Source organism: Rattus rattus, chromosome 5 (assembly GCF_011064425.1).
Source record: "Rattus rattus isolate New Zealand chromosome 5, Rrattus_CSIRO_v1, whole genome shotgun sequence".
Taxonomy (NCBI): domain Eukaryota; kingdom Metazoa; phylum Chordata; class Mammalia; order Rodentia; family Muridae; genus Rattus; species Rattus rattus.
Genome location: NC_046158.1, coordinates 109,948,723 through 109,961,244, shown reverse-complemented (window position 1 = coordinate 109,961,244; position 12,522 = coordinate 109,948,723). Strand labels below are relative to the sequence as shown.

Here is a 12,522-nt window from a genome sequence, read left to right as displayed (position 1 = left end):
TGTATTCCAGCAGGAAACCACTGAACTGAGAATAGGACCCCGTTGAAGGAATCAGAGAAAAGAACTGGAAGAAGCTTGAAGGAGCTCAGACCCCTATGTACAACAATGCCAACCAACCAGAAGCTTCCAGGGACTAAGCCCTACCCAAAAGACTATACATGGACTGACCCCTGGATCACAGCCTCATAGTAACAATGAATGATATTCTAGTAAGAGCACCAGTGGAAGGGGGAAGCCCTGGGTCCTGCTAAGACTGAACCCCAATGTGGAACTAGACTGTTGGGGAGAGGACAGCAATGGGGAAGGGGTTGGGAGGAACACTCATAAGGAAGGGAAGGGGGGAGGGATGTTTGCCGGAAACCGGGAAAGGGAATAACACTTTCGAAAATGTATATAAGAAATACTCAAGTTAATAATAAAAAAAAAAAAGATAGCACAAAGGAAGACAACCCTGGATATAGACAACCAAAGGAAGAGAGAAGGAGCCATAGAAACAAGCATCATCAAAAGAACACAAGAGATATAAGAGAGAATCTCAGGAGCAGAAGGTTCCATAGAAATCATCGACACGACTGTCAAATGATGTAAAACGGAAAAAGCTACTGGCCCAAAACATACAGGAAATCCAGGACTCAATGAGAAGATCAAACATAAGGATAATAGGTATAGAAGAGAGTGAAGATTCCCAGCTCAAAGGACCAGTAAATATCTTCAACAAAATCATAGAAGAAAACTTCTCAAACCTAAAAAAAGAGATGCCCATAAACATACAAGAAGCCTACAGAACTGCAAATAGATTGGACCAGAAAAGAAACTCCTCCCATCACATAATAGTCAAAACACCAAATACACAAAACAAAGAAAGAATATTGAAAGAAGTAAGGGAAAAAGGTCAAGTAACATATTAAGGCAGACCTATCAGAATTACACCACATTTCTCACCAGAGACTATGAAAACCAGAAGATCCTGGACAGATGTCATACAGACCATAAAAGAACACAAATGCTAGCCCAGGTCACTGTATCCAGTAAAACTCTCAATTAACATAGATGGAGAAACCAAGATATTCCATGATGAAACAAACTTTACACAATAGCTATCTACAAATCCAGCCCTACAATGGATAATAAATGGTAAAGCCCAACACAAGGAACAAGCTACACCCTAGAAAAAACAAGAAACTAATCATTTAGTAAAAAACAAAGAGAAGACAAGCAAACAAACATAATGTCAAATCTAAATACAAATACAACAGGAAGCAACATTCACTATTCCTTAATATCTCTCAATATAAATGGACTCAATTCCCCAGTAGAAAGACACAGATTAACAAACTGGATATGCAATGAGGACCCAGCACTTTGTTGCCTACAGGAAACACATCTCAGAGACAAAAACAGACACTATCTCAGAGACAAAAACAGACACTATCTCAGAGACAAAAACAGACACTACCTCAGAGAAAAAGGATGGAAAACAACTTTCCAAGCAAATGGTCTGAAGAAGCAAACTGGAGTAGCCATTCTAATATCGAATAAAATCGATTTTCAACCAAAAGTCATCAAAATAATAAGGGAGGACATTTCATATTCAGCAAAGGAAAAATCCATGAAGATGGACTCTCAATCCTAAATATCTATGCTCCAAATACAAGGGCAAATACATACATAAAAGAAACCTTACTAAAGTTCAAAGTACACATTTCACCTCACACAATAATAGTAGGAGATTTCAACACCCCACTCTCATCAATGAGCAGCTCATGGAAACATATGTTAGACAAAGACATAGAAAGACTAACAGAAGTCATGAATGAAATGGACTTAACAGATATGTATAGAACATTCTATCCTAAAACAAAAGGATACAACTTCTTCTCACAACCTCATGGCATTTTCTCTAAAATTGACCATATAATCAATCATAAAACAGGTCTCAACAGATAAAAAAAGATACAAATAATCCCATGTGTCCTAATAGACCACCATGGGGTAAAGCTGGACTTCAATAACAATAAGAAAAGAATGCCTACATATACATGGAAGTTGAACAATGCTCTACTCAGTGATAACATAGTGAAGGAAGAAATAAAGAAAGAAATTGAAGACTTCTTAGACTTTAATAAAAATGAAGGTACAACATATGCAAACTTATGGGACACAATGAAAGCAGTGCTAAGAGGAAAACTCATAGCTCTGAGTGCCTATAGAAAGAAACAGGAGAGCTCACCTATCAGCAGCTTGACAGCACACACAAAATCACTAGAACAAAAAGAAGTAAATACACCCAAGAAGAGTAGAAGGTAGGAAATGATCAAACTCAGAGCTGAAATCAACCAAGTAGAAATAAAACGGACTATACAAACAATCAACAGAACCAAAAGCTGGTTCTTTGAGAAAATCAACAAGGTAGATAAACCCTTAGCCAGACTAAGGAGACAACACAGAGAGTGTGTCCAAATTAACAAAATCAGAAATGAAAAGGGAGACAGAACAACAGATTCAGAGGAAATTCAAAAAAATCATCAGATCCTACTAAAAAAGCCTATATTCAACAAAACATGAAAATCTGAAGGAAAAGGACAATATCCTAGACAGTTACCAGGTACCAAAGTTAAATCATGAACAGATAAACTATTTAACCAACCACATAACTCCTAAAGAAATAAAGCAGTCATTAAAAATCTCCCAAACAAAAAGAGCCCAGGTCCAGATGGGTTCAGTGCAAAATTCTATCAGACCTTCATAGAAGACCTCATACCAATACATTACAAATTATTCCACAAAATTGAAAAAGATGGAGGGGTGCCAAATTCCTTCTAGGAAGCCACAATTCTTCTCATACTTAAACCACAAAAAGACCTGATATAGAAAGAGATCTTCAGACCAATTTCCCTTATGAATATCGATGCAAAAATAATCTATAAAATTCTTGGAAACCAAATACAAGAGCACATCAAAAAATTATTCATCATGATCAAGTAGGCTTCATCCCAGGTATGCAGGGATGGTTTAATATCTGGAAAACCATCAACATAACACACTATATCAACAAACTGAAAGATTAAAACCACATGATCACTTCATTAGATACTGAGAAAGCATTTGACAAAATTCAACACCCCTTCATGATAAAAGTCCTGGAAAAAAACAGGAATTCATGTCCCATACCAAAACATAGTAAAAGCCATATAGAAAAAAACCAGTAGCTACCATTAAACTAAATGGAGAGAAACTTGAAGAAATCCCACTAAAATCAGGGACTAGACAAGGCTGCTACTCTCTCCATAGTTATTCAATACAGTTCTCGAAGTCCTAGCCAGAGCAATCAGACAACAAAAGGGATAAAAATTGGTAATGAAGAGTCAAAATATCACTATTTGCAAATGATATGATATTATATTTAAGTGATCACAAAAGTTCCACCAGAGAACTACTAAACCTGATAAACAACTTCAGCAACGTGGCTGGACATAAAATTAACTCAAATAAATCAGTAGCCTTCTTCTACACAAAAGAGAAACAAGCTGAGAAAGAAATTAGGGAAACAACTACATTCATAATAGTACCAAATAATATAAATACGTCAGTGTGACTTTAACCAAGCAAGTGAAAGATCTGTATGATAATAAATTCAAGACTCTGACGAAAGAAATTGAAGAAGATCTCAGAAGATGGAAAGATCTTCCATGCTCATGGAATGGCAGGATTAATATAGTAAAAATGGCCATTTTACCAAAAGCGATCTACAGATTCAATGCAATCCCCATCAAAATTTCAATCCAATTCTTCAGAGAGTTAGACAGAAAAATTTGCAAATTCATCTGAAATAACAAAACCCTCAGGAGAGCTAAAAATATCCTCAACAATAAAAGGACTAAAAGGGGAATCACTATCCCCGAACTCAAGCAATATTACAGAGCAATAGTGATTTTAAAAAAATATATGCTATTGGTACAGAGACAGGTAGACCAGTGGAATAGAATTGAAGACCGAGAAATGAACCCACACACCTATGGTCACTTGATTTTTGACAAAGGGGACAGAACCATCCAATGGAAAAAAGATAGCATTTTCAGCGAATGGTGCTGGTTCAACTGGAGGTCAGCATGTAGAAGAATGCTTATCACCCTGGACAAAGCTTAAGTCCAAGTGGATCAAGGACCTCCACATCAAACCAGATACACTCAAACTAATAGAAGAAAAAGTGGGGAAGCATCTCGAACACATGGGCACTGGAGAAAATTTCCTGAACAAAAAACAAATGGCTTATACTCTAAGATCAGGAATCAACAAATGGTATCTCATAAAACTGCAAAGCTTCTGTAAGGCAAAGGACACATGTTTTGTGTTAGGAGCTTTTTGCATTTTATGTCATCTTTGATAGTTCTGTCGATGTTTTCTATGGAATCTACTGCCCCTGAGATTCTCTCTTCTATCTCTTGTAATCTGTTGGTGATGCTTGCGTCTATGTCTCCTGATCTCTTTCCTAGGTTTTCTATCTCAGGTTGTCTTTTGTGATTTCTTTATTGTTTCTATTTCCATTTTTAAATCCTGGATGATTTTGCTCAGTTACTTCACCTGCTTGGTTGTGGTGTCCTGTAATTCTTTAAGGGATTTTTGTGTTTCCTCTTTAAGGGCTCCTACTTTTTACCTACACTGTCCTGTATTTCCTTCAGGGCGTTAGTTAGTTCCTTCTTAAAGTCTTCAATCATCATCATGAGTTGTGGTTTTAAATCCAAATCTTGCTTTTTCTGGTGTGTTTGGATAACCAGTATTTGCTTTGGTGGAGAACTGGACTCTGATGATGCCAAGAAGTGTTGGTTTATGTTGCTTAGGTTTCTGTGCTTCTCTGTCACTATCAGCTTTTTCTCTGCTGTCAGCTTGTGTTGCTGTGTCTGACTGTGGCTTGATCCTCCCTGTAATCCTGTGTCAGCACTCCTATAAACCTGTTTTCTTTCAGCTATATACGGGAACAGAACGCTTCTCCTGGGTTTGTATGTCCAAGCCTCCTGGCTGGTCGCTTGGGCGTAAGAGTTGGTCTTATCTCTGCTCTCAAGTGTGTCTGCACTCCTGGTGACTGACTTTAAGCTCTGGGCTCAGGCAAATACTGGAAAGGTTCCTTCCCTTCTCCTAGGAAGAACCTTCTCCTATGTGCTCCTCGGTTTCCCATATCCAGAGGGCACTGGGTGGGTTACTCTTGGGCCAGCAGTGTGAGCAAATTGGTGATCTCCCTGAGCTCTCAGAATTGTCTGCACTTCTGAGAATCCAGCTAGCCCTCTGCCCCATGAGATTTATGTATAGAGAGCTGTGGAACTGGGTCAGTTCTAGGCACAGGCAGAAACTGGAAAGGTACTGTCCCAGATTGCTCCTAAGTTTGTGGGTCCTGAGGGCCCCAGGTGGGTTGCTTGGAGCAGAAGAATAGATCTTACCCCTGCTCTCAGGGTCATAGGCACTTCTGGTGACTGGCTTTTGGCTCTCAGCACAGGCAGAAACCATAAGGGTCCTGACCCTGACTGCGCCTATGTTCCTGTATCCAGAGGGCACAGATGGCACTAGGCGGGTTCCTCTTTGGTCAGGAATGTGGGCAGGAGTAGCTGTCTCCTCTGAGCTCTCAGGATTGTCTACTCTTCTGCAAGTCCAGCTCTCTCCCCCATTGGATTTTGGTTCAGAGAGCTGTGGGACTGGTTCAGTTCTAGGCACTGCCAGAAACCTGATCCTGGCATTCTTAATTCATCTACTATATGAGTTTGAAAATGCTTATCTTGCTCTTCCATGAAAGGACTGTCAAAGACCCATTAAAGTTTTCATAGGGAATGACCTCCTTTACTATGGGGTCTCTTTCCCCTTCCAAAAAAACTGGTAAGATGGGCCATTGGATACAAGAATGTCATCAGCATAAAATTCAGCAGCCTGGAAACAACTTGTTTTCCTGAACAATATTGTCTGACATAAGACTAACATTATCTTTTTGTAGCTTATATCTATTAACAAGTGGAGATTTTAGAAAGCTTCAGTATATTAGTCTGGGTCAACTAAAAATCTGTAAAGTCAGATTTAATTTTACTTGAGTTTTGCAAGGAAAAGGGATTTGTATTCTGGACAGCAAAAGTTCACTTGACATTTCCCTTCAGAGGAAACGAAAGGAGTTGGAGACTACTTGGCAGTAGTTGAGTGGTTGATTAGAGGAAGTTACCCTCACTGTGAACCTAGAGATAGTGGGCAGGATGACTTGCGAGAGAGCAAATCGAGGATCCCACATATCCTTTTCTCAGAGAGACATGGATCACCACAGATGCCTTACTGGAGTAGGTTAGGAGGATAGATTTCATGCACCAGTGTCTGTCTACAGAGATTTAACTCTCCAAGGAAAGAAAAATATACTTACATATAGCGGACCATAGATCATTTTCTAGGTTCATGGCTGGACAGTTCTAGTTGCATGGTAGTATGACAAACAGTATTTCTCACTTTTCCAGTTTATAAGTACTGTAAGACATAGTACATGGAAAAAAAGCACTTCTCCATTAAGGATACAGATCCAACGATTACTAGTGTCTCAGTGCTTTAGAGAAGTTCACGTTGATGAGAGCTCATTGCCTGACTGCAAAGAGAAGGTATCCATAAAGTATTCTTTTTCCCTGAATTCCATGTCTGGAAAGTTCCCTGATGGCACCCAGCTTCAGATAAGGTGGAATTTGAGGACCAACATCCAGTGTTGTCCTTTGTCCTCCATGTGCACTACATATTAAAGAGAGAGAGAGAGAGAAAGAAAGAAAGAAAGAAAGAAAGAAAGAAAGAAAGAAAGAAAGAAAGAAAAAGGAAATGGCAGGAAGATGTTGAACACAAATATAGAAGCTGTTAAAATGATGAATATTGGATCAAAATAAAAAGAAAGTCAATAAATCTCATACTAAAACTTAATTTGGGGATAGACACTGAGATAGAGACATTGGAAGGAAAGCAGAAAAATAACCATGGCACAGCCTATGTTTCTGAGTAACTATAGCAGACTGTGAGGGCAAACAAACAAAAGCAATTGGATAATAAAAACACTAGAATGAGAGTGTAAGCCTGTATCTAAAAGATTAACTGACAAGCTTAACTACTCAATGCCCTTTTTAACTTACATGATGGACAACAATGCTTCCATCAAGGGTCCCATTATTCTAGAGGAAAGGGGGATTCTAAATATAAAATACTTCCTTAAAAATGGTAGATCAGAGGTGACCAAAGAGTTTGACAGTTCAGAATACCTTTTGCTCTTGCAGAGGACCCCAGTTTGATTTCCAGTACCCACATCATCTACCCCAAAACCTACTGGATTTCTAGCTACCTAGGATCTGATGCCTTCATTTGACTACTATGAATACTCACACATGCACCCCTCCCCCATGTATGCAATATTAAATGAAAATAAATGATTAAAGGAAAAGAAATAGTACTCCAGGCTAGCATGATTGCTCACCCTTTACCAGGAAGCACGCTCATAGAAAAGACTGATGATCTGAGCTTGATTCCCAGACTGGACCTAGTGGAAAGAAAGAACTAACTTCTGCAGGTTGTCCTTTGACACACACACACACACACACACACACACACACACACACACACACACACAAACAAACTACAGTAAATGTCTTTGGTGAACACTATTTTTCAGAGACATAATTTGTGTTTATTATCTTTTTCTATCTTCAGAATTAAAAATGGGAAATAGTGAATCCTCAGTGACTGGAAAGTCAAAGGAGAATGCTGAGGGTGAAGGAATAGGCAGAGATGTGGTCAGCGAGTAAGGGGAGAAGGGAAAATTATCCAAAGATAAATGTGTTGAAAATGTTAAATAAATAATAACTAAAACAACCATATATTTTGTTGGAAAATTATTAAATTACAAAGTCTTAAGGATGGGACACACATACATATCTGTCTTTAAAACTTGTTTCATTATTTGAGAACTTTTCCAAACAAGCTCAGAGCTCTGTGTTGAGATGAAAGAGAATAAGAGAGAACTGAGAGACTGACCCTCAGTGAGCTGCAACCCCAGAAGGTTTTTGTTCAGCCCTAGAGCACTGTGGGAGGATACTCCCTACTCTGCTGACAGTAATAGGTTGCAATATCATCAGCCTGCACAGGATCGATGGTGAGGGTGAAGTCTGTCCCAGACCCACTGCCACTGAACCTGGCAGGGATCCCAGATGCTAGGTTGGATGCACGATAGATGAGGAGTTTGGGTCGCTGTCCTGGTTTCTGTTGGTACCAGTGCATATGATTATACCTAGATGTACTGACACTTTGGCTGGCTCTACAGGAGATTGTGGCCCTCTGCCCTAGAGACACAGCCAAAGCAGGAGACTGGGTCAGCACAATGTCACCAGTGGAGCCTGAAATGATAAACACACATTCCATTGTTATATATGTTTGAAAACCTTCCCAGCAGAGGACCTTTTAATTTAAAATTTTAAGAATAACTGTGGACATCACTCTGAGAAATCAAGGGGAATAGGGAAACTTGAAACCAATTACAAATGCCCTAATTATAATGATCAAGAGCCCAGAGGCTTGGAAAGTCATGAAGGCCAGAGTGGATGTTCCCAACACTTCTGTGCACCCTCACCTGGAACCCAGAGCAGCAGTGCCCATAGCAGGAGTGTGTCTGTCTCCATCTCTGAGTGCTGCAAGAGAGGATGCTTCTTAGGCTCCTGGTTGCTGCCCTTAAAGGAGCCTGGGCTGTCCTGTAATGACGCATATGCAAATCAGCTCAGCAGAGTGTGTACTGCTACACAAAGGACACCTGCTCCTGTTTCACCCATAGGGAGTTGGTGTCAGCAGAAAATTTACTAGAACATCACATGTGCCTTAAAGGATCCGTTCAACCTATTCTAAATCCATGATTTATTTGTTTGTTTTAAGACAGGGTTTCTCTACCTGTTCTTGGTTGTTCTGAAGCTACTTTCAGCCAGACTGGCCTCAAACCTCATAGAGATCCTCTTCTCTCTGAATCCTAAGTAGTGGGATTAATGGTAAACACCGTCTGTTTTTTTTTTTTTTTTTTTTTTTTTTTTGCAATCTACTCTATTAAGTATTTACCATATACTATTTTTGCTGTGTGAGGTGGGGGAGTACTTTCAAGCTGCGCTATGTAAAGAATGTGTTATTTCAAGAAGATCTTAATCCCTCAAAATTATATATACATAAGAAAGCACTATCTGAGAGGGAAGAGAGGAAAAATGATTCAATAAAGAAAGTAACATAATTCTTTTTTCCATCTTTATTAAAATGGGTATTTCTTATTTACATTTTTTAATATGTGAAAGATCATTTGAATTTTATTTGGAGTAAGGAATGAAATAGTGGTACATTTAAATACATTCCAATTGTTTTTCCTAAAATTTATGGTTGAATATGAAATGGTACCACTTCCTCAAGAGTTCCATCAGACAATGAGAAATTATTAACCTTTTCTCATTGTTGTTTTTTTGTCCATCTTTATTAACTTGGTTATTTCTTATTTACATTTCAATTGTTATTCCCTTTCCCTGTTTCCCTGCCAACATCCCCCTAACCCCTCCCCATCATCATCTTCTTTTTTTTTTTATCTTTATTAGATTGGGTATTTTTTTAATTTTTAATATTTTTTATTTTTATTAACTTGACTATTTCTTATTTACATTTCGAGTGTTATTCCATTTCCCAGTTTACAAGCCAACATCCCCCTAACTCCTCCCCTTCCCCTTCTTCTATGGGTGTTCCCCTCCCCATCTTCCCCCCATTACTGCCCTCCCCCCAACAATCTAGTTCACTGGGGGTTCAGTCTTGGCAGGACCCAGGGCTTCCCCTTCCATTGGTGCTCTTACTAGGATATTCATTGCTACCTACGAGGTCAGAGTCCAGGGTCAGTCCATGTATAGTCTTTGGGTAGTGGCTTAGTCCCTGGAAGCTCTAGTTGGTTGGCATTGTTGTTCATATGGGGTCTCGAGCCCCTTCAAGCTCTTCCAGTTCTTTCTCTGATTCCTTCAACGGGGTTCCTGTTCTCAGATTGCTGCTGGCATCCACCTCTGTATTTGCTGTATTCTGGCTGTGTCTCTCAGGAGAGATCTACATCTGGTTCCTATCAGCCTGCACTTCTTTGCTTCATCCATCTTATCTAGTTTGGTAGCTGTATATGTATGTCCCACATGTGGGGCAGGCTCTGAATGGGAATTCCTTCTGCCTCTGTTCTAGACATTGCCTCCCTATTCCTTGCCAAGTGTATACTTGTTCCCTTTTAAAGGAGAGAAGCATTCGCATTTTGGTCCTCCTTCTTGAGTCTCATGTGTTCTGTGAGTCTAGGGTAATTCAAGCATTTGGGCTAATAGCCACTTATCAATGAGTGCATACCATGTGTGTTTTTCTGTGATTGGGTTACCTCATTCAGGATGATATTTTCCAATCCATCAATTTACCTATGAATTTCATAAAGTCATTGTTTTTGATGGCTGAGTAATGTTCAGTTGTGTAGATGTACCATATTTTCTGTATCCATTCCTATGTTGAAGGGCATCTGGGTTCTTTCCAGCTTCTGGCTATTATAAATAAGGCTGTGATGAACATAGTGGAGCACTTGTCTTTGTTATATGTTGGGGCATCTTTTGGGTATATGCCCAAGAGAGGTATAGCTGGGTCCTCAGGTAGTTCAATATGCAATTTTCTGAGGAACCTCCAGAAAGATTTCCAGAATGGTTGTACCAGTCTGCAATCCCACGAACAATGAAGGACTGTTCCTCTTTTTCCACATCCTCGCCAGCATTTGATGTCACCTGAGTTTTTGATCTTAGCCATTTTGACTGGTGTGAGGTGAAATCTCAGGGTTGTTTTGATTTGCATTTCCCTTATGACTAAAGATGTTCAACATTTCTTTAGGTGTTTCTCAGCCATTCAGCCATTCCTCAGCTGTGAATTCTTTATTTAGCTCTGAACTCCATTTTTTAGTAGGGTTATTTGTCGATGTGCAGTCTAATTTCTTGAGTTCTTTGTATATTTTGGATATAAGCACTCTATCAGTTGTAGGACTGGTAAAGATCTTTTCCCAATCTGTTGGTTGCTGTTTTGTCCTAACTAGGGTGTCCTTTGTTTCACAGAAGCTTTGCAGTTTTATGAGATCCCATTTGTCGATTCTTGATCTTAGAGCATAAGCCATTGGTGTTTTGTTCAGAAATTTTCTCCAGTGTCCATGTGTTCGAGATGATTCCCCACTTTTTCATCTATTAGTTTGAGTGTATCTGGTTTGATGTGGAGGTCCTTGATCCACTTGGATTAAGCTTTCTACAGGGTGAAAAGCATGGATCGATATGAATTCTTGTACATACTGACCTCCAGTTGAACCAGCACCATTTGTTGAAAATGCTATCTTTTTTCCATTGATGTTTTGGCCTTTGTCAAAAATCATGACCATAGTTGTGTGGGTTCATTTCTGGTTTCAATTCTAGTCCACTGGCCATCTGTCTGTCTCTGTACCAATACCATGCAGTTTTTATCACTATTGCTCTGTAATACTGCTTGAGTTCTGGATAGTGATTCCCCCTGAAGTAGTTTTATTGTTGAGGATAGTTTTAGCTATCCTGGTTTTTTGTTATTCCAGATGAATTTGCAAAATTGTTCTGGCTAACTCTTGAAGAATTGGATTGGTATTTTGATGGGGATTGCATTGAATCTGTAGATGGATTTTGGTAAAATGGCCATTTTTACTTTGTTAATCCTGGCAATCCATGAACATGGGAGATCTTTCCATCTTCTGAGGTCTTCTTCAATTTCTTTCTTCAGTGTCTTGAAGTTCTTATCATACAGATCTTTTACTTGCTTGGTTAAAATGACAGCAAGCTAAGACTGAACCCCCAGTGAACTAGACTGTCGGGGGGAGGGCGGCAATGGGGGGAGGGTGGGGAGGGGAACACCCATAAGGAAGGGGGGAGGGAAGGGGATGTTTGCCCGGAAACCGGGAAAGGGAATAACACTCGAAATGTACATAAGAAATACTCAAGTTAATAAAAAAAAAAATGACAGCAAGGTATTTTCTATTATTTGGGACTATTATGAAGGGTGTCATTTCCCTACTTTCTTTTTCGGCTTGTTTCTCTTTTGTGTAGAGGAAGGCTACTGATTTATTTGAATAATTTTATACCCAGCCATTTTGCTGAAGGTGTTTATCAGCTTTAGTAATTCTCTGGTGGAACTTTTGGGATCACTTAATATACTATCATATCATCTGCAAAAGTGATATTTTGACTTCTTGTTTTCGATCTGTATCCCCTGACCTCCTTTTGCTGTCTGATTGTTTGGCCAGCTCAAGAAACTATATTGAATAAGTAGGGAGGAGAGTAACCTTTGCTTTAGTCCCTGATTTTAGTGGGATTGCTTCAAGTTTCCTCTCCATTTAGTTGAATGTTAGCAACTGGTTTGCTGTATATGGCTTTTACTATGTTTAGGTATGGGCCTTGAATTCCTATTCTTTCCAGGACTTTTATCATGAAGGGGTGTTGAATT

At 39.3% G+C, this 12,522-nt stretch overlaps 1 gene segment (V, D, J or C); it reads right to left on the bottom strand.

Annotated features, from left to right (window-relative positions):
* Positions 1-8,064: 8,064 nt before the first annotated feature.
* On the bottom strand, positions 8,065-8,672 carry LOC116901003. The segment is given in 2 exon segments: positions 8,065-8,384; positions 8,618-8,672. Coding segments are annotated over 2 exon segments (369 nt in total).
* Positions 8,673-12,522: the final 3,850 nt, after the last annotated feature.